We start from the raw sequence: 20,954 nt of genomic DNA on the forward strand, positions 1-20,954 counted from the left end.
ATATTTGGGGGCTGTTCGTGACGTCCAGCGTCCTGAGAGAACTGCTTGTCTTTGTGGAGACACAAGAAGAGGAAAGAGGTCTAGTTTGTTTTGTTTTTTTCAATACGAACTGTGATTACATTCAGCCCTGGAGCTGCTGGACAGGATGGCCACAGGCGCTTCTGAATGTCCCGGGAAGGCCAGTCAGAGCCGGGTGGACCACCTCCTCAGTGCCGTGGAGAGTGAGCTGCAGGCCGGCAGCGAGAAAGGCGACCCCACGGAGAAGGAATTGAAATTATCCCTGGATGAGAACGACCTTTGGCAGAAATTTAAGGATCTTACAAATGAAATGATAGTTACAAAGAATGGCAGGTGAGCTTAACAAACACACAGTATACAATACCAGATCAAATGAAATATAAAGGGTAAATATTCTTCTTTTTTTATCAAGGCGCATGTTTCCGGTGCTGAAAGTGAACGTGTCTGGATTGGACCCGAACGCCATGTATTCTTTTTTGCTGGACTTCGTATCTGGGGACAATCACAGGTGGAAATACGTGAACGGGGAGTGGGTCCCTGGTGGCAAACCTGAACCTCAAACCCCCAGCTGCGTGTACATCCACCCGGACTCTCCGAACTTTGGGGCGCATTGGATGAAAGCTCCGGTCTCCTTTAGTAAAGTCAAGCTCACAAATAAACTCAACGGAGGAGGTCAGGTAAGTAGAAGAGAGAATGCGCGATATTGTACTTTCCTTGTTTTTCTTCGGGAAAAAAAAGTTCAAAAGGTTCAGTCTTTTCCATTTTCTTTCTAAAATACCCTAATTTCAAAACAAAATAGACGTGAAAATTCTAAATCTAGCATATTAAATAACCATCTTCGTGTTGAACTGTTTGTTTTCTTCAGATAATGTTAAATTCCTTGCACAAGTACGAGCCACGCATTCATATAGTCCGGGTTGGAGGCCCGAGGAGGATGATCACCAGCCACTCTTTGCCAGAGACACAGTTCATAGCAGTAACAGCATACCAAAACGAAGAGGTTGGCAATACTCTATATATATAATATTACTTAAACCAAAGCATCAATAATGTTTCTTGTATGCGCGCACAATGTGTGCGTAATTTACGCACAACATTTACGCACAGCATTTTGTATATCTTTTATGATTTTTATTGGCGGAAAAACACAATCCTAATTATTTTTTTGTCATTTATGTTTGGATTTTAGATAACTGCTCTTAAAATAAAGCATAACCCTTTTGCCAAGGCCTTCTTAGATGCAAAAGACCGGTAAGAATCCACATTGTTTTCACAACATATTATTTGTCTTTAAGATGTGTAAAGGTTTAACATTATTTAAAGTATGTCATCAATCTTTTACATTTTTTCAGAAGTGATCACAAAGACATAAGAGAAGATGCCATTGAAAATCAGCAGTCGACTTATTCTCAATGTGGGTATTGTGTTATTTTTTCTGATTTCATGTCATGTTTTGGAGGCTATGTGGTGCTCATATGGTTTCATCATGTCTCTTCTCCTCTGTGGAACCAGTAGGTGGTTGGTTTATTCCAGGCACAGGCTCTCTCTGCCCTCCTGCCAGTCCTCACAGCCAGTTTGGGAGTCCCATCTCCCTCTCGCCGTCCCATGGCTGTGAGCGCTACTCCAACCTAAGAAACCACCGCTCTTCCCCCTACACCAGTCCGTACGCCCATCAGACCAACTCGCCCAGTGAGTGTTCCCTTCCAGCCTTTACCGTCACACATCCAGGAATTACACCACTTCCTCCCCGGCTATTAACAAGAAACGCAAACAAATGTTGCTGAGCACAGAATGTCTTGCATTCCTCTGGCTTTTGTGTGAGTGGAGCCACAAAGCTGTAAATGGTTGAGCTTCAGACGGGGAATGTATGGAGAGAATATTCACACCTTCAACTGTCATACTGGTATCAGGGGCACAGGAAGTCTTGAATTGTACTGGGAAAGCAACAGGTTTAGTGCTAATATGATTTCTGACAAATATATATTTGAAATCACACGTGACTTGTGAACATGCTAAGCCCCAGTGCTTCTGTCTTGTGTTACAGTCAGTTACTCCGATAACTCGCCAGCCTGTCTGTCGATGCTCTCAAGCCACGATAACTGGTCCAGTCTACAGATGCCAACACACTCCAGCATGATGCCCATGGCCCACAATTCCACCTCTGATAGCAACTCCAGGTTTGTGTTGTGTTTCTTTTTATTGCACCAAATGAAATCATAACCATACATCTAACAACCACAAAGAAGATGACATAGACGGAAAGAATAACTCATTTTACAAAAAAATTGGGATATTCAAGTAAGATAGACACAGATAACAAGATTAAAATATAAACAGTAAAGTTTATAGTTATGGTGATAAAAGAAAAGACAAATTATTAAATAAAGCTTGCCTATCGTATATAAGACATTGGTGGAGAAAAAGAACTACATGAGTACAGTCATTTTATGCATTTCTTGTTTTTAGGCAGAGTTGGGTAAGAAATCAATTTGAGGGATATTCTGTGCACTGCAGCCTCTTCACATTCTGTTTAAAATGTTTCATTTTTTGAATGTTTTAACCGAAATTCTTCCCAGATTTTACACATTGCACCTTTAACCTTTTGCATGAGTTGCACTTCTAAAACACCCTAAGAAGAGCTGAGTAAGACATCTTCTGTCCATGTCTCTGTACAGTCAGTACACCAGCCTGTGGTCTGTGAGTAACTCGCCCCTGACTCCCGTGTCCCAGAATGGGGGGATTAACAACAGCCTGAGCTCCCAGTTCCTTCGAGGGTCCAGCAGCCACTACCCGAGCCTGTCTCACTCAGTCACAGTGCCCTCTTCTGGCTCTCCCATGTACGACAGCGGCACAGCAACAGAAGTGCATGACACAGCTCAGTATGACACTACCACACCACACGGGCGACTGCCTTTAGCCTGGAGTCCTGTGACACCTCCGTCCCTCTGATGGAAGCGCCTCTGCAAGTTTGGAGAGAATGCCATGAAATAATGTCTGCAGGCTGTTTGATATGCTGTGATTTAAAGGAAGAATCAATCCCAAATTAAGTAGGTTATATTATATTTCCAAATCAAAGTTCACAGGCAAAAGACTGTTTTCGGTTTTTGGGCGCTTGAATTAATCCTGAGTTATTTAACAAAGAATTCTTCACCTCTTAATTGATAATAAGAAGTTACAGAGGCTTTGACCTCAATAAATCGTGTGTGTTATACGTGTTTCAAGAAACAAAATGAACATGTTTGCCCTAATTGTTGGTAGATTTTCTCTTAAATTCAGCTTTTGTTCAGCATAGCATGATAAACTTGTATTTTAATGTTTGTAAACCAAAATCCATTCAACCTGCTTATATTAAGCATAGCTTCGTGAAAACACAGCAGTAGGCAAAACACATGTACAGTTGAAAAATGTAAAAACATTGCTTATAGTGTCAATGAGAAAGTAATTGAGGTTTACCATGTAAATAGACAATCGCTTTGTACCACAATGATGCCACTGGAGATATTGTGTTTCAGATTGTTTTAAAAATGAAATGAAAAGGGGGATCTAATGTCAATATTCTGCCATGCAGACGATACACAACTTTCCATATCATTATAAAACACGTCAAGGTCTCTCAAGTGGCTGTTTTTGAGGCCAGCGACATGACAATAAAAACTTGAATGTGCTTTGCTACACTGCGTTTTACATTGTTGTTTACATTGTCCAAATTCATCCAACTTGGTCACTGTGTCCTTTTCATTTTTTTGTGTGCCATTGTGATGCCACACCACACCATGAGATTTCTGGCCCATTTATTTCATCCTTTTATACAGTATCTGGCTAACTATCCTCCAGTGAGCATTTTTCAAATTATAATCTACATGGGTGGTTCACAAAGTCAGGTCCAGGGACCTCCAGGGTTGCTTTAGATTAACGGAGGTCCCCAGCAACATAAGGGACAGTTTGATTTGAGTGTTCTTCGGTTCCTTGGGAGATAAAATTAGGTCAGTGATCTAATTCAAATCTCATTAGCAGTTCTTGATAAGATTTTCATCATTTCTACAGAAATCACAGGAGCACTGGTTTAATCGAATAATGACCCTGCCTCCCTAAATATATTAAGCCCCACTCCAAAACACCAGATCTTCCAAAACACATCACACAAACCCAATCCCTTAAAATTCCAATAGCCTTCCTATGCGTGTTTGTTAGTTTTGTCTCTGTTCGTGATTAACATTCAGGCAGCTGTTTATGATCAAATGAGCTGTACTGGTGCAGCAGCTGTTGAAAAGAACAAAACAATAGTAAATGCAACATAAACTAAAATGAACTTGATTTTCCCAAAACAACATACTGCTGTCATCCTGAATGATCATAATATTATGCATACTTGAATATGACAAGGAAACATTTTATTGCAGTTCTTTGGTGTTTTTATTTGTCATTTCAGCATTGGTTATTACAATTTCTTTATAGTGTTAAATCTTGTGATGTTAGCTTGAAAACTCAAACCCTCCTGCTCCCTTATTGTGAGTAGAGAAGGAGTGTTTTTCACACATGGGTGAGGAATTATATCCATGTATATCTGAAGGAGGGGGTTTGACGGCTGCATGGATGGTCCACGGATGCTTGAGAAACCCCAGAGATCAACACTCAGCTTTAGCCCTCTCGTTTCCATTAATATCTCCCTGACATGAGGGCAGAAATCTCCGAAAAGATATTGGTGACGCATCATCATCTCCTGGATCTGGTCACGGTTGTGAAAGTGTATTTACTCAGAAAGGGACCAACTTATGTCATACTCTGTTTAACCACTTGGTTAAACACAAGTTCTTTATATACTTCAAACTGCAAAGTTGGATAATGCATGGTTTGTCACATTTAATTAAGTAGGCACAGATCCATCATCCCCTCATAGTGCGAGCCCAGACATGCATTTTGTTAATTAGGTGAGAAAATGTATAAAGTCTTGTCAGAACTGGCATATCATGAAAATGATCTTGCCACGTACTACAGTGTGTGTTTTTTTTATGTTTGACCTACATTATTGAACTGAAACCTTCTAAATGAAAATAGTTTCACATGAATATCTAACATAATTTGACTAAAAACTGTAGTAACTTCTAACAATTGTTGACCAATAGCATATTCTAACTCAAAATGGAATGACATCTTCTTCATCCTGCTACCATATCTTTAACTGTGAGGGTGGACTGCACATTATGTAAAACCGCTGTCAGCAAGATAACAGTTCTCACTTAACTGGATTACTAAAAACTAACAAGATACACCTGAAGAAAACTAACCTTTTTCCTTTATCACACACAACCACCACTTTGGATCTGGGCCTCCACATCTGCAAAATTTAATGAGAAACTTCAGAAGGAAAGAAAAGAATCGGACCACCTACACTAAACACAACCGTAGCCCTCATGCTAAGCTTAACCACCTATAAACTACATCCATACTCATCATTCTTCTGTTTCACAAGTATTCTCCTTATAGAGATTTTTATGGTAAACTGGATGAAATTCACAAAATAATAACTTAAATGAAATACATTTAAATTACTGTATGTATTTCATCAGACCTTGCTGATGTTTCGCTACTAAACATGTGTTGGCTGTGGATGAACCCCATATGCAAAATAGCATTCATGCTATTAAAGTGTTGCTCTCAAGGTAAGTGTGACAATTCGAGTATTGTTTGAAGTCTGAGTTATGAAGTACAGAACAATATTTGTCCTTTAAAATGTCCTTAAAAAATCTTTCAGTGTATATGCAAGATTTCATTCACCTCTATATGTGCAACAGGATATTTTATTGTGGCATCATGACCTTTGGTGTCATCTTTTTTTGGTCCTTTTTTTTGTTTGCATTTGCACTTAATTAAGCTGCATATAGGTGAATCGTACAGCAGCACACAGTTACTTAGAGAGAACACTCAACAGCATTAATATGTTCAGAGTATAGTGTAAGTTGTTTGACTATTAAGACCCAGAGTGACTCAAAGCACAGAGCAGTTGAGCAGAGAAAGCTTAAAGACAGGCATTAAGGCTGAAGTGAGACAAGGCCAGTCAACAGGCACAAGAGCCCATTCAGCCCAGAAGATCAAGGTCAGCGTATATGGACATCATGACATCCTTCCCCCTCGTACAAGTAGCAACCACAGACTGACAGGAAGGAACAGACGTCTAATCCGCTAAATCGAATACACAACTGCATCTCACTGGTGGATGAAATGGTCTGTCTGTATAGTTAACATGTCACCATGTGCTTATACTATTGTGTGTGTCCTATAGCTGTCTGTCTGTGTACAGAGATATTTAAACTGAGTCGTCATACATATCAAATCAATCAGCAGACGAGATAATAGCAAGCAATACAGGGGACTCATTTCTTCATTTTTGTGCACTATTTTATAAATAAATGCACTGCGGTTATTTAAAGGTTTTTGTAAATTGCTGTTATAAACTATTGCAAAATGAATAGAAGAACTGAAGTAAAAAGCATATTGTAGAATAATCATTTAATTCTTGTGATTTGCTTTAAGAGCCAATTATGTCCTTATACGGAATAATGTTTAAAGCGAGAGAAGATAATGGGACATCTATCAAAAAATCTAAAAAGCCATGAAGGCAGGGTATTTCTCTAAGCCTAATAATCCCATTATGATCCCAATGAAAAAAAAAGCTCTCTGTCAAAGCAGGGAGCATTGACGCAAGCATGTCTTGACGTCAGTAGCTGCAGTGAATGAGGGATGGGAGGGGGGAGAGAGAGAGAGAGAGAGAGAGAGAGAGAGAGAGAGAGAGAGAGAGGCGTAGTTGCCTTCAGAAAATACCACGAAATACCAGCGTCATTGGCATGAATGCAACTGTAGCTCTTTGCAAGAAACCCGCCGCGAATGTGCGCATATGGTGGTGCGTATACGCACCACCAACACCGCAACAACAAACAACACCCAGCTTTTTATTTTCAAAACTATTTGCCTTGACATCCAAGTGACACATTTTGGAGAAACAGTATAGTCGCTGCTCTGGAAATCTAAACCAGATGTAGTGAATGGAATATGATCCCCTGACCCGCGAGTGTTCATAAATAAATCAGCATATGAGAAAATTAAGAGAGGAGGAAGAGTGTTACTGAACTGGTGTCAGGCACCCATCTGTGAGTCTCCTGAAAGGGAAAAATAATGTGTGAAAAGTAGAAGTCAGTGATAATCTGACAAGGTCTGTGCAGTTTTATCCAAGTGGATATTTGAGTGCACGCACAGTCCATTGTTGCGTTGGTAAAGGAGGAGCGCTGATTCTTTTTCTTTTTCTCTAGTCTACCGGAGGGGAAAACTACCATCAAGCAATTTGTAAAAGCCAGACCGGTTGCGTCACTGCCTCCTCCATATTATAGTCTATACGCGCAACACCACGACTCTCCAGCTGCATTAATCACAGCGTTATTTTTGCTCTGTGGCTCACTGACGTGAAAGCAAACCTGTTCGTCCAACACTTACACAATGCGTGTTAGTTCGATTTATGTTACTCTGGCACGTGGATTAGGAGGTTTTGCGAAAGAATCGTCACAGACAAATAGAGTGTGTTCTTCTCTCCGCTGGACTGATGGTGTTGTAAAAAAGAAAGGTAGGCTGCTGTACTGCGCGCTCCCCCCCCCCCCCCCACCACTTCTGTTGTACAGTGTCTCCATTTTCTTCACAGGGGAGGAATCCTCTCCTCCGTCACAGATGTTGCCCGGAGAGCCTTTTCTACCAGCAACTTAGTACGCAACTCAAATGCTGTCAAAGGGACACGCGCTTTGGCGTGCTTCAGCGGGCAGAACATGCACTTCCAGATAATCTCCGTTTACATTGGCCTATACTTTGCAAGATACCCAAGAGTTCCCGTTGTGCCGGCTGTGCGTCATCTATGCCTGATTAGACTTGCAGTCTGACGTCGCCGAGCACCATTTAAGCTAAACACCTCACACAACATTGAAAATCTAAATTGATATTCAAAAAGACAGGAAACGAAATGACGGAAACTACAACCTCGCAACCCACCTTAAGATGCGGATCAACAAGTTGCCTCCAGTGCGTAACTAACATCTGAGCGGGGTTCGAGCATAACCCCGACGCATATGATCGACAAATCACCTTTATCTGCAAATAGTTCTCATTTGTCAAGAGAAACAAGCCCCGGGCTGTCCCCGGAGTCGCATCTTGTCCGATAGCGGCGGGATTCAGGAGCTGACCCGGCTCCATGCCTCGCTGCGTCTCCAGGTGCTTGGCTGGCCACCACATGGTAACTTTGCGCACACAGCACAGTGAAAAGAGGACATACAGAGAAGGGATCTGAATGAATGGGACTGAGATTTATTCACGTTTCTCTTTTCGCCTCCCCCAGACTGTTTGTGTTGTATATCCTGCCGGTTGAAGGTGTCTCACATTATCAGCAGCTATCGATTCAGCGGTGGATAGATCCATCACTCGAATAGGGAGCAGCAAATGTCGAAGAAACGGAAAAGTCCTGACGACCAGGACTGTGAGGAATCTCCGCCAGCTGGATGCAGCGACCAAGGTAGGATTCATGGTCAGAGATGAGTGAACGTTGAGCCCGTTGCAAGAGTGCAGGCATGTGATATCTTCAGGGACTGTTTGATGAAACTACAGAGCATTTCTTAGTAGGAACTACAGGTTTACTGCAAAGTCAGAGGCACCAGCACTTGGTCAAACCCTCATGATGCACAGCCACTACAGCTGCTAAACTCCATACAGTATTAAACCTGGCTGTATGGAGACATGATGCAATGCCTCTTCACTAAAATAAGTATTTTATCCCTAGAAAACAATCTTGTGTGTTGCTGCAGATTACTTTCTGAAATCTCTCATCAATCCTCAGTGGAGTCACATTGTGTTTAGTCAGGTTTGGTTGCAGAACAGACTTTCATCGTCAGCCACAGCAGAAAGTGTAGGCAACTGTGGCATCCGAGTTGTTGCCACTATCACTCAGGCAAAGAAGGACCTGTTGATTCAGAAACGGCATTGTATGGATGGTTCACCTATATCACTATTTCCAGTTCCGTTGTAAACGTGGGGTTGATTTATCGTGTTGCAGCGTGTGAGTTCTGAGGGATAATCACAGCCAGATCTACCATCATGGCGTCCCTGGTGTGTGCACCCAGAGGCCCCGCATGCTAGCACACCCTTTTATGTGCACAGAGAAAATAGAAATAAACAGTTGTGGATGCAAATAATAACCAGCAGCACAGTAATAAATAAACTGTACATGATCAATAGTAACATTGTTTAGTCAGTGTGATAAATAAATGCCAGATTAACAACTTTGAATATTCTAATATCAATAAATAGTAAAAATGTAAAAGACACCCAGACTAAAAGTGATGCAAAACTGTTTGTGTCTCATTTTGGTCATTGTGTGTCTCTTTGTAATCGTATGACTGACTTTTCACCAAGAAATGAAAAATAGAACTTCATACAATGGCTGTAGTCCAGGGGCATTGGGCATCGGTAGGCCTGGTCCATGGTAACAAGTCACAACTGGTAGGGGGTTAACCAGAGGGGGCATGCACTATCCCTCTGGCTCCGCCACTGATAAGCTCTCATTGATTGATGTGGATCCTGCATTGAGAAGACGGTTATTTTCCACTGCTGCTTACTTACTTACTGCTCTCTGCATTTACCAACAGACACAAAACAAGGTCTCTACACACACAGTAACAAACTGTGTTGTTACATGTCAGGCCCCTCTGAAATTGAATCCCTGTTTGTGAAAGTCTTAATCTAGTCATGGGGATGGTCACATTGCCTTCGTGTAAAATATCAATCAGGTGGTAAACAAAGGCCAGAATAAACAGAATCCCGTCCTGTTCCTATGCTTTACTTATAGTGCCTGTGATCTGTGCCCTGTGTAGTTGAAAACATTGGTTCAGCACATCATTTACTTTCAAATTCAAACATTCCTCATTTACAAGAGGCAGCTCTTGAAATGCTTCGATGGGCAGTGTGGCTGCTATTATGCTGGCAAACACATGACATGAGTTGTAAGTTGAAGGCCAAGAACAGCATCACCTTCAAGCAGAGAGTCGTGCCTGCCTGCATGAATAGTGCTGTAGCAATGGAAACGGCTTGTGTGTGTGTTGGACGTGTTTGGTGTTTCCTTTGCGTCACATTGTTGAAGTTTAATGCTACGTTTGTCATGTTTAGATTTGGGAAATATGTATCCCTAATTAAGCATGTATACATCCTTTCATCTCAGCTTGTCTTTTACTTTTTATTTATTTTTAAAGACTAGATCAGTCATATTACCTCTGAAACCTCTGGAATTTACTCTTGTTTTGTGTCACGTAACATCATAAAGTTTGACACTTTAAAGGATCTGTTCACCCTCTTTACAAAGAAATGTGCCTGTAGTAATGCCGAGGCTAGAGATGTTATCAGCAGCATGTATTTCCAGAAACAGTTTTCATAAGAACTAGTTCTTTGGTAGAAAGTATAGGTTCAATACAAACTGTAGCAGTGAGGTCTGTGGATTCTCTTTCGAAACATTTATTCTAGAAAGAGATATTGCAGTTTTTTTTCATCGCTGTGAGCACCACAAACAGAATTTCGTTTACCTCCATTGTATTAGCGTGGCGGCAGAACTCTCAAAACCTGGACAAATTAAAGCACATTCGTCTGCATGGTTGGATAGAAGTTTTTGGTAAGTTGAGTAAATTGACCCTTTAAGACTTCAATATAAACTCAAAGATGCAGTGCAAGAATTACAGTCAATATTATGGCTTCCCCTGGCCTACAGACTTGTTTGTTTGCACTGAAGACGTGACCTGTTTGCATCACAGTCTTTGGCTCTGTATCTTTTTGGGTCCATGCCCAAATGAGAGTTTCCCTTGGCTAACATGGAAGGAGAGCCGTGCGCTTCCTTCCCCGACTGCGCCTGGCATCTGTGACTACTTAGGGGGTACACACCCACTGAACCCCTCCTGCTCAAGATTCTGCATGCTTTGATGCAGGTTGGCAGCACTACATTGTACACAGAACACTGTCGTAGCAAATGTAGATTTTGAACAGAACACTTGGCTTTTCATTTATGAAGAATGGAGAACTTCCTAATTTAAAAAAATCAGGCAGTCGCGCATAATCATTGCTTTAAACAAAACCTCTTAAAATGAAATAAAATGTGTTGAACAGTTTTGTGATACAACTGTTTGTCCAAACGAAATGGCTGCTGGTACAAAAAGCAGACAAATATAGTGAAGATATGGTATATTTGTGCATCGTGAACTGAAGCTGAAAACTAGCACCGGTCATTTGTGCTGCTTCTGTCGCTGCTCCATTCACGGCCTCTGAGGGCTCACGCTCATATTTTCTCAAGGAGATCGTTTTTGTTCGCTCAGATATCCCCGGTGAAGCCAGGAGGGGAGGCGTAGAAACGGGGGCATTGAGATTCATATCATGACCACCACAATGCTTTTTTGTCTTGCCTCTCGGTGTGCAGCCTGGACCTGTCCATTACAGGCCCCTGGCCACCAACCACCACCACAGCTGGTCAGCAGGCCTTCAGCTGTGCAAATGACCAGCTATCTTCCTTTATAGTAAGATACCAGTGCAAAGCTCGGCGTGAACCTTGATGTCTGAAAACATTGCTAATTGAAATCGTTTTGTTTTTTTCATTGTTCCTGGTGAATGGCAAAGTGAGATAATTGAGCTGTAACGAGCATTCATTCATAATGATTGTACATAGAATATGGACTGGACGCTCTGCCTCTATGCACAGCAATACACCAATAATATTAAGATTTTTTTTTTAAAGCCATCCTGCAAATAATAAAATAAGAGGTAACTTGTGTATTTGTTCTTACCTAAACGGATTTACTAATTAAATGTAGAGAATATATTTTAAAAAGTGTGGGTCTGTACAGAAATAAGAATGTCTCATACTCATAAAGGCAAATGTGTTTTGGGCCATTGGTGACAACAGTTTACTGCAAAAGGCCATCTGCAGGTTCACATGCAGGTTCACAACCGGAGTACATATCACAGAGAGTCCATCTCTGCCAAGACCAACTTATCTCGTTATAATGTGAAACATTGTACGTTATAACAATAATTTATCAATTTATTGTGCATGATACAAGTTTCAACAAAACAAACAAAAACTCCATGAAACAGCTTAAGTATTGCCTCAAAATCTTGAAACTTTATACATCGCTTTTTTGATCTAGGTCAATAAAACATGGGGAATTTTAAAAAAAAGGGAGTTTATGGGTAGACGGATAACAATTTCACTGTCATCTTTGTTTTCCTGTAACGGATCCATTGGAGCAAATAGCTGCCATACATCTTCTCCATTGTAACAATGATGGTGCGCACACATTATTGACAGTAGATCAAGAACAACATTACAAAATGGCCTCCCCTTACAGGAACAAAAAAGGCCCTGTTCCTATGAGACAGAAGGCCAGTGCGGTTGTGGCCAGTTAGAATGTCTCTTTCTCTTTGAATTCAAGTGTTGAGAGAATAGTTCCAGATCCTGTGGATTGGTTTGTCCTCATAGATTAAACTGTGGAACAGCTCGGCGTCATACACTGTCCAAGATTTCCAGCGGTGTACCATGTGTGTCTCTTTAGCTTGGCTTTGTGCCCACGATGTTGAAAGTGCAAGCAGGGCTGTTCGCCACCATCGTGACGCCACAGAGCACTTAGTGTACAAAACCACACGCAAATTCTCATACATCCAAACGCTCACACATCTTCGTGAATATTCTTATCCATGTTCGTCTCTGAATTGAGCAGCCGCTCACAGCTTCAGTCTATGAGGGCCGTAGCTGCAGACGGTTAGGAACAAGCTCAACTTGTGCAAGAATACCACTTGGTGGTCGTAATGTGTATTGCAGGTCACAAAGATTATCATAAGGATAGAATCAAAACGTCTTTAATTTCATCCAATTTGTTACATTTGTACATTTATACTAAATGTTGACCTTTACCCTCGCAGTTGGAAGATGTCTGCGTCAGTGTCCTCAGACAGTTGGACACTAGGTGGAGCTAAAGTATTGAGGTGAAATGGAGGGAGCGGTGCCGGAGATATTCAGCATGGAGCACACAACCAGTAACTCTGGATTAACATATTTCTTTTCTTTCAAATTATTTTTACTTTTTACAGACTTGGTAATCACTGCTAAAAGGTTCCACAAAATAGATTCATATGGTCCTTTCATGTCAAAAGAGGTTTCACTGGCACCGTTTTTATGTCAACAAGCATAAAGAACTAAATATATCTTATTGTTTATCAATAATTGTTGTACAATACACTGAGGGTATTGGTTTTTAATTACAGTTTAATTTTGACAGCAGTGCTGAACAAGGTTAAGTCTTTTTATTTCAAGTTTGTATTCTAAAATACAATAAATCAGAAAAACAATGCTGTAGTTTCAAAATCGAGTATAAGGGCTAGATAAGGCTAGAGTGTGTGCGTGCGGTTTAGTTCATGAATGGATTGTATCCATGTGTTATCAGTAAAAAGGCAGACCTGGCGTCTGGTTGCTTGGCCGTCTTGGCCTGTTCTGATGTCCGCTGTGCAGAGAGATTGACAGGCCTGTACGTCAGCACCCATACCTATGATCACACTGACTTTGTTTGGCTTCTGATGAGGGCTGCAGGCAGCTGGCTAGGGCTCGTCCCTCCAGCCACTCCCCAGATTATTTTTTCGGTCAATACCGACCTCTCTTTCGTTCTCTCTTTTGGAAGCATTTATTTTCGAAGGCACACAATTAGTTTGTCCACTCATTCAAATGAACAATAGTCAAATTAACTTTCATACTTGCGTCAGTCACTGTGCTTTTCTTCCCACCTAGCTTCTGTTAACATTGAATAAAACTGAACACAAAAATACAATTTAAGCATTTGATCATTATTATTACATGATCATCACAATGTTTTTACATTTTGTACAACAATGCAGTTAGGGTGATAATTCTTTTTCTTTGTCCTGATGACATAAAGGCTCATCAGGCAGGTTGTGGGTAAATTAAACAGGGTGAGTACAAAATTATAAAATGTAAAGTATATATTTATATATTTTCATTTCATTTGTAAATGTTGTGAGCTGTGTTGTTGTGTTTAAAGATAATTTCCTCTTGGTGTGTGTTAATGTGTAATGCTTGTACAAGAAGCAGAATCAAAGTCAGTCAGCAGCTCCTCACTGCATACACACCGTACAGCGTCACACACTCTGACAGGCTGTGTGACATCACTCAGCTGTAAGTAATGATCCGATCTGTGTGTTTGGTGGTTAAAAGGCTGACACTTGACCAGGACATTGTTGGCTTCTCAGCTCAGAGATCAACACACGTGTGGCAGCATGGTATAGCACCAAGGGAGGGTGTTTGCCATTTGTAAAGCCAGTAGGAACTCATCTGTGTGTGTGTGGGGGGGAGGGAGGGCGTGAGGGAGGGAGCAGAGAGCCTGTTTGATGCAGTGGTGAGAAGTACTCGGATCCTTTACTTAAGTAAAAGTAATAATACCACGGTACAAAAAGCTTCCTTCCTTTTAAATATACTCTGTTATAAGTAAAAGTCTAGCATTTAAAATCTTATTAGATAAAATGCACAAGTATTAGTACTCATGCAGAATGGCTCATTATATATAATATACAGATTATTATTAGTGATGCATGTGTAACTAATGTTGCAGCTGGTAAAGGTGGGGTAATTTCAACTTTAATACTGCTGGGGAGCTAAACAAGATATTAATAGATTATATTTAGTTTTAACAATCTAAATCGGCAAAGTAACTAGTAACTAAAGTTTTCAAATAAATGTAGTGGAGTGAAAATACAATATTTTCCACCAAACTGTTGTTGAGCAGAAGTGTAATGTAGCATAAAATGGAAAACCCCCAGTGAAGGACCTCAAAATTGTACACAAGTACTTGAAGAAGTGTCTTTAGCTCCACCCCACAACTTGTTTGATGGGGAGCTGATGAGGTCATGGCTCATGTCTCCTGCTTGTTTCATCACCTATAGGATGTAACTCCCGCCAGCAGAGCTGCAGCTGCTGCTCTCACTGTTCCAACAGTGTCAGAGGCACAAAAAAAACCACCGAAATCTGAATAATGTTTTACCTGTTATGTTGATAGAAATCCTCATGCCAGTCAGCAGACCTGCGGTGGAAAGCAACATTTGAATGAAGAAAATGGACCATAAGCTGAAACAATAGCATTTCAATTTTGACTTTCTCATTTTATTGTAGGACAACATTTGCAGCTGTCTGTGTGGTCTTACATACATGAGTGAGCTCAACACGTCATCGCACGTGCCCGCTCTCATGTGCACATCCGAGGAGACGCATTTGACCCTGTTTTGCATGGTTTACAAGATTGCACAGTGAAGCGTTTCACACGGCTGAGTGACGTCAGCAAAGCGAACGAGCACTGTTTGTTTTGCTGTTGTTTTTTTTTCTGTCCGCAGCACAGACCTATGACCACATGCTCATTATCATAACCATTCGCTAGAATTACAGATGTGATAATCTAGGTCAAAAGTGGTGCCAGCAGAAAACACTGCCCGCTAATCTATATAACCAGGATATGCATGTGAGAGATGCATGCGAGGTTGTGTGTGTAAATGTTGTGTGTATCAGAGAGAAAACAATTGTTTGTTTTTATGAATCTATTTCTGAATTTGTGAAAGAAATAAGGTTGTTTATTTTCTCAAAATTGCACCTAATTAATCAGTAAATGTTTAAGCACACTGCAGAGCCAATCCTGAGAAATACTATTTAATGCTATAACAATATAGCATAAATAGAACGTATAATTTAATTCTGGACTGGTTGCTTGATTAGCGTTGCATCCTTTGATACTGATGTAAGAAAGCCATTTGGTTACTCTGGTCTCAGTTGCGTCAGCTATCTTGCCATATGTTGCATTTACTTTACATAAACATTAGCTTGATGCTGAACAGCTTGATGTTAGAATAATGTATGTTACTCTGTCGCATTATGAGAAAAATGTAAAAAGCATCCTTCAATGTCAGCGCTGTATTTTTTTTGAAGGGAATAAAATACACGACTGCTGGTCCGCTAATTTAAATGTCCTAGAATTATTAATAGAATATACCGTATGTGTTAAATGCACATGAATTACGTGTGTGTGTGTGTGTGTGTGTGTGTGTGTGTGTGTGTGTGTGTGTGTGTGTGTGTGTGTGTGTGTGTGTGAGTGAGTGAGTGAGTGAGTGTGTGAGTGAGTGAGTGAGTGAGTGAGTGAGACAAACACTCAGGCAGGCATAATTTGTGCCAGCTCTGTGACGTAGAGGACATGAGGCCCAGGTGGGTGCTGTGAGTGGCACTAACAGCATCTCCTGCTCGAGCCTGCCCCATCTCTGACTTCATTGGCTGCAGCTCTGACGCAGATACACGCACCACCATCCTCCCTCCCCTCCCTGCACATTTCTTTTATCACGTTTTTTTTTTTTTTTTTTACACCCATTTAAACGTTTTTTTCTTTTTCTTTTTTGATTCATGTGCTTTCTGCAGTTCCCTCTACTGCAGCGCTCCACACAGCTCTACATTACAAATCTGCACCACCTGTCCGTTGTGCATCTCTCTGAACGTGCTTTTTCTTCGTTTTCTCTCATGCATTGATGGAAACCTTATCAACATGTCTGTGATTTCTAATCCTCTTTCCTTTTGAATTTAATTGTGCAGTGCGAGCTCTAAATTACGGTGAGCCACTGAGAGCTGTAGAGGTGTTATATGGTCACATTAGATTTGTCAGCATGTGGCACGCGAGCAAACGACGGCAGCCACTTTTTCAGTCAACTGCTGCATTAAAACTGTTAAAATGTGCAATGAAATATGTCCATCATGGATTCAGTCATTACATTTTGTCTACCAACTGCACAGTGTAGTTGCAAAGCGTATTTTTGTCAAACGTAATCATGTAGTGAACAAGCTTTAAATAAACAGACTATTGGAGAAATTTATATTTTGTTTGGGACTGCCTCTTTTCATTTGGCCAGGGAAAACAAACACATCAAATCTATCCCTCTTGGTCTCATTTACAGTAATTATGTTGGCAAATTTACAAATAAAAGAAAATTCGATAAGTTAAAGGCATATAATCTAATCTCAAAGGGAATTTGGGAAGGAAAACTGAAAAACACATTTTACATTTTGAATCAGTCTCTCCCTAATAATAATAATAATAATAATAATAAGAAGAAGAAACCCCTTAGCTGTAAATGAAAAGGTCATAGCAAGTTTAGGTCTAAATATTTGTACTTTAATACTGTACAAGCCATTTAGCATGATACCATTTAGCCACAGTGGTCCACGATGTCTGCCAACAGTGTGTCTGATGCTGTGGGAGTGCTCTGATACTACAAACGCTTCATTTTGTGGTCAGGGTTAGTGTTAGCTTACGAACCTATACATTGCTAATGTTTGGATGTTTGTTTTTTTACGGACTAAAGTGACCTTGTTCAGGCTGCAGTGATCATATATGCATCAGCCTCCAGGGGTGCTACAGTTTGCACTGACCTTTGACCTTCATTTAAAGGCCTGCTGTCGAGGACATGCTTGAAGAGCCCTGAAGCTCTGCCGGTAGACCAAACCGGTAAGACTTGCTAGAGCAGTGATGATTCACCATCATTGACCAGATTCATTTACTAGAGATTATATTGAGTGTCGACTCTACCGGACTTGTGCTTAAATACTTGATGCAGCATTGTAGTCCTTTTAAACCGAGTTAAGTGGGATGTAGGCATGTGGTCATTTTGCAAATGAGATATTGCTGCTGTCGTTTTTTGCTTGGTCTTGACCGAATTATTATCAGTTTTTGGCGTTTGACTATGAATTGACCAGATAATTGTCACACTTGACTTCAAACTGAATATCTCAATACAGTATAGCCTTTCAGAAAGATTGGTTTAACAATCTTTCTCTAGAAGGGAGTCTAATGAAGTGTCTAGCCTGAATTAGACTCTGGTATTTACTCTACATGGCCTGCACCAAATTGGGTTGGATTATCCAGTCACGCAGTTTCATCATTCCTTGTGCTTAAACTCTGGAGCACCATTGGCAGGTAGTGATGGAGGGTATCCAGTTCTGTCATTCTGGTGACCCTGAAAGCCAGTCTTCAGGCTTCCAAGTAGCCTGTGCTGTTAGAGCAACACAGGCATCTAAGATATCTGCAGAGGAAACGGAGCAGACAGCATAATCCTATATCACAAAACGCATCATAATGGAGGGAACACGACTGTGTTTTAATTATGATCAGTCATTTGAATCAGCTCCACTCCAAATGAAAGTTAGGCCCGTCATCCTCCTCAGGTTCCCTGAACATGCTGTTACTGTTAGGGGAGTCCATAAAAGGCAACTTTTACCAGATCAGCCTGTTTCCTGTTGACAAGCCAGTGCTACACCTCTTCTGGACATGCAGGCAACTGAAGAGCAAAGGTTTATTAGTGGACACTTGCCCTTGGTCACTTGGGGACACAAAATGTAATCCCTGCTGTATAATCTACACAGTGCTTTCACCGATGAGACAATGCTGACAAAATAATCATCCTGTTTTTAACGGTTCTATTGCACTGGACTCCTAATTTCCCGTCACCATGTGGAAGGAAGTCCTCCAAGATACAGCTGAGTCAGTACAAGTAACAGGCCACAAACTGTGTGCTCAGGCCTACATGTCCACTGAGAAGATGCCCATGTACCAAGCTCAGATGGACTCCTGCCACCTACCAAACTCAAAGCAGCCACTACAGAATGGGTTATTTTGGCCAATTTCTGCAGCACTGTAAAGAGGTTGAGCATCACTTGTAAATGCCTGAGTGTTTAACGTGTACATTTGGATCTCATTGAGAGCTTGGATCCAGATTTGACTAAGTTGCAACAAGGAGGAAACCATCAAAGATGTTGTTGGGCAAGAGCAACATTCCAAGTATCATCTGGTTTAACATAAAATCAATCTGGTTCAACCCAACAATTGTACCACTTTAAGAGGCCATAAGAAACACAGGTAATGTCAACTGAGACCAACCTTTAGTTGCTCTACTTACCTTCCTCTCTCCTCTTGTACATTCACAGTGGACCCACTAGATCCCATTGACCAGGCATTGTCACCAATTTCAACTGAAGTGGGTGGCTGTATTTGAAAGCCAAGACTTTGTTGCATTGTGGGGACACCACATCAATTAATATAATGCACCCAGGCCGGCTGAGTGAAGAATAAGCTTGTGTAATGCAGATAAAAGCTTCTCCTCTATTGCATTCGTGCCTTCTTGTATTCTCCCTTTTGGTCTTGGTTGCCATTTTGCTGCAAACAGCAGCAACAAGCTGCTACAAGCTAATGACAGAATTGCTTAAGAGCACTGGCAATATAAAAATAGTGAGCACTAGATAGATTTGACAAGTGCGAATAAGTGAAGTAAGACGAGATGCACTTTTTCTGTTTACCATATTTCACGCACATATACAATTCAGCATGAGTTATGTCTGGTGTTTATGTTTGTTGGTTATTATTGTTTGATATGATGTATTTTATGTCAGTGATATGATGACCATGCGGATCATTTTTTATATAATTCAATTGGTTAGTTGCTGCAACCATTATAGGGCCAATTGTATTTTATTCATCGGAGTGGTGATGCAGTGAGAACATTTTAGAATTTTTGGATTATCTCATGTGCAAAATGTATTTACTTTGGAATAAAAAATAAAAATGAAATAAAAGATGCAGATTTACAGTATAAAACCTGTAACTAAGTATGTTCAATGGATGACCTCAGTGTGTTTTGCAACATTAACTAATTTGTGCACTTTTATTTATGACTTTATTCAAAATGTAACAATATAAAATGGATATCCGTCCCATGTTAAACACGCACCTAAAGATACATGCACCTTTAATGTAGTGACCCTCTTCTGAATCACTAACATTGCCTTAAATAATCTATACGGCTTTCTATCTATGCAGACCAAGATTAAATTAGACATAAGCTTTTTTTATTTTAACATGTCGAAGACCACAGTAACACATACTGTATGTAGTTACAGACAAAAATACATAAACTATGTTATATAATGTGACGGAGTCAATCTCGGAAAAGGTGCGAGAAGGAGAACGAAAGAGAACAATGAGATTAATGGGTCTGAAGTCCTAATGATGTCTTAGAAGAAGAAGAAAAAACAGAAAGATGTTCAGAACATTGAGCGGTAAACAAGATGTCATCTTCTCTCCTGGGACTGTGAGGACGTTTGAGGGAGCAACAAACCTTCCCTCTGGGTACGTCTAATATACGACAATCTGACAGCAGTTATTCAAAATGGCAATTATTAAGACGACAGAGGGCAGGCAATGATGTGCGGTGATTTGTGTTTCCATTAACCTAAATTATGCACCTATCTCACATTTGTCCTAATGGATCACAGTGCAATGACGTCCATTGACGTCACATTTCAGATGAGCCGCATTGCAGTCGCATGCAAATGTGTGCATGCCAGGCTTTGTGTAAATGTGGAACTCTTTTTTTTTTTTTATGATTTTCATTTTTCAACAAATAAGAGTAAACGGAGACAGTAATATGCTCATTTGTTGTTGAGCTAGTTGCGAGCCAAGCTGTGAAGATGTGCATAACTCCCTCAGCCCCCCAGGGACCCTGTATTTTCATGGGCCTGCCTCTGACGTCAATGCTCCGGCTGTCCTGTGGATTGTCAGAACAGACTATTCAGTTGGGGGGAGGGGACTGGAAGTCTCTGTGGTGTGTGCCTGCCGCATGTGATGTGTGATGTGTGTGATGTGTGTGTGTTCGTGCCTACGTGAATGTAACTATGCTCCTGTGTGTGTTCATGTTGGTGTGTGCTTGCATGTGATCTGTAAATGTTTCACTTACATCTGGGGCGTGTGTGTGTGTGTGTGTGTGTGTGTGTGTGTGTGTGTGTGTGTGTG

At 40.8% G+C, this 20,954-nt stretch overlaps 2 protein-coding genes across 8 annotated transcripts in view; both read left to right on the plus strand.

Annotated features, from left to right (window-relative positions):
* The first annotated feature begins 145 nt into the window (after window positions 1-145).
* Window positions 146-2,967, plus strand: tbxtb (T-box transcription factor Tb). Of its 3 annotated transcripts, none has more exons than XM_031840027.1 (8): window positions 146-351; window positions 431-695; window positions 884-1,018; window positions 1,208-1,269; window positions 1,371-1,432; window positions 1,531-1,707; window positions 2,063-2,195; window positions 2,694-2,967. In XM_031840027.1, exons 1-8 carry the CDS (start codon window positions 146-148, stop codon window positions 2,965-2,967), a joined length of 1,314 nt encoding a protein of 437 aa, XP_031695887.1. The 3 variants fall into 3 exon arrangements, with proteins under 3 accessions (XP_031695887.1, XP_031695895.1, XP_031695903.1); XM_031840035.1 differs by having other exon boundaries at window positions 1,534-1,707; XM_031840043.1 differs by lacking the exon at window positions 1,531-1,707.
* Window positions 2,968-7,410: 4,443 nt separating this feature from the next.
* The window catches only part of pde10a (phosphodiesterase 10A), a 50,858-nt gene continuing 37,314 nt past the window's right edge, over window positions 7,411-20,954 (plus strand). For 2 of the 5 annotated variants that reach the window (XM_031873586.1, XM_031873611.1), the window contains exons 1-2: window positions 7,412-7,630; window positions 7,706-8,563. In XM_031873586.1, the coding sequence (XP_031729446.1) occupies window positions 8,491-8,563 (73 nt within the window). In that variant the 5' untranslated portion in view covers window positions 7,412-7,630; window positions 7,706-8,490. Of the gene's footprint in view, window positions 7,631-7,685; window positions 8,564-20,954 lie in introns of those variants that run through there. The other 3 variants (XM_031873604.1, XM_031873620.1, XM_031873594.1) reach the window with 3 other exon arrangements.

The sequence above is a fragment of the Anarrhichthys ocellatus genome, unplaced genomic scaffold (assembly GCF_004355925.1).
Source record: "Anarrhichthys ocellatus isolate YVR2014 unplaced genomic scaffold, GSC_Weel_1.0 scaffold3, whole genome shotgun sequence".
Lineage (NCBI taxonomy): Eukaryota > Metazoa > Chordata > Actinopteri > Perciformes > Anarhichadidae > Anarrhichthys > Anarrhichthys ocellatus.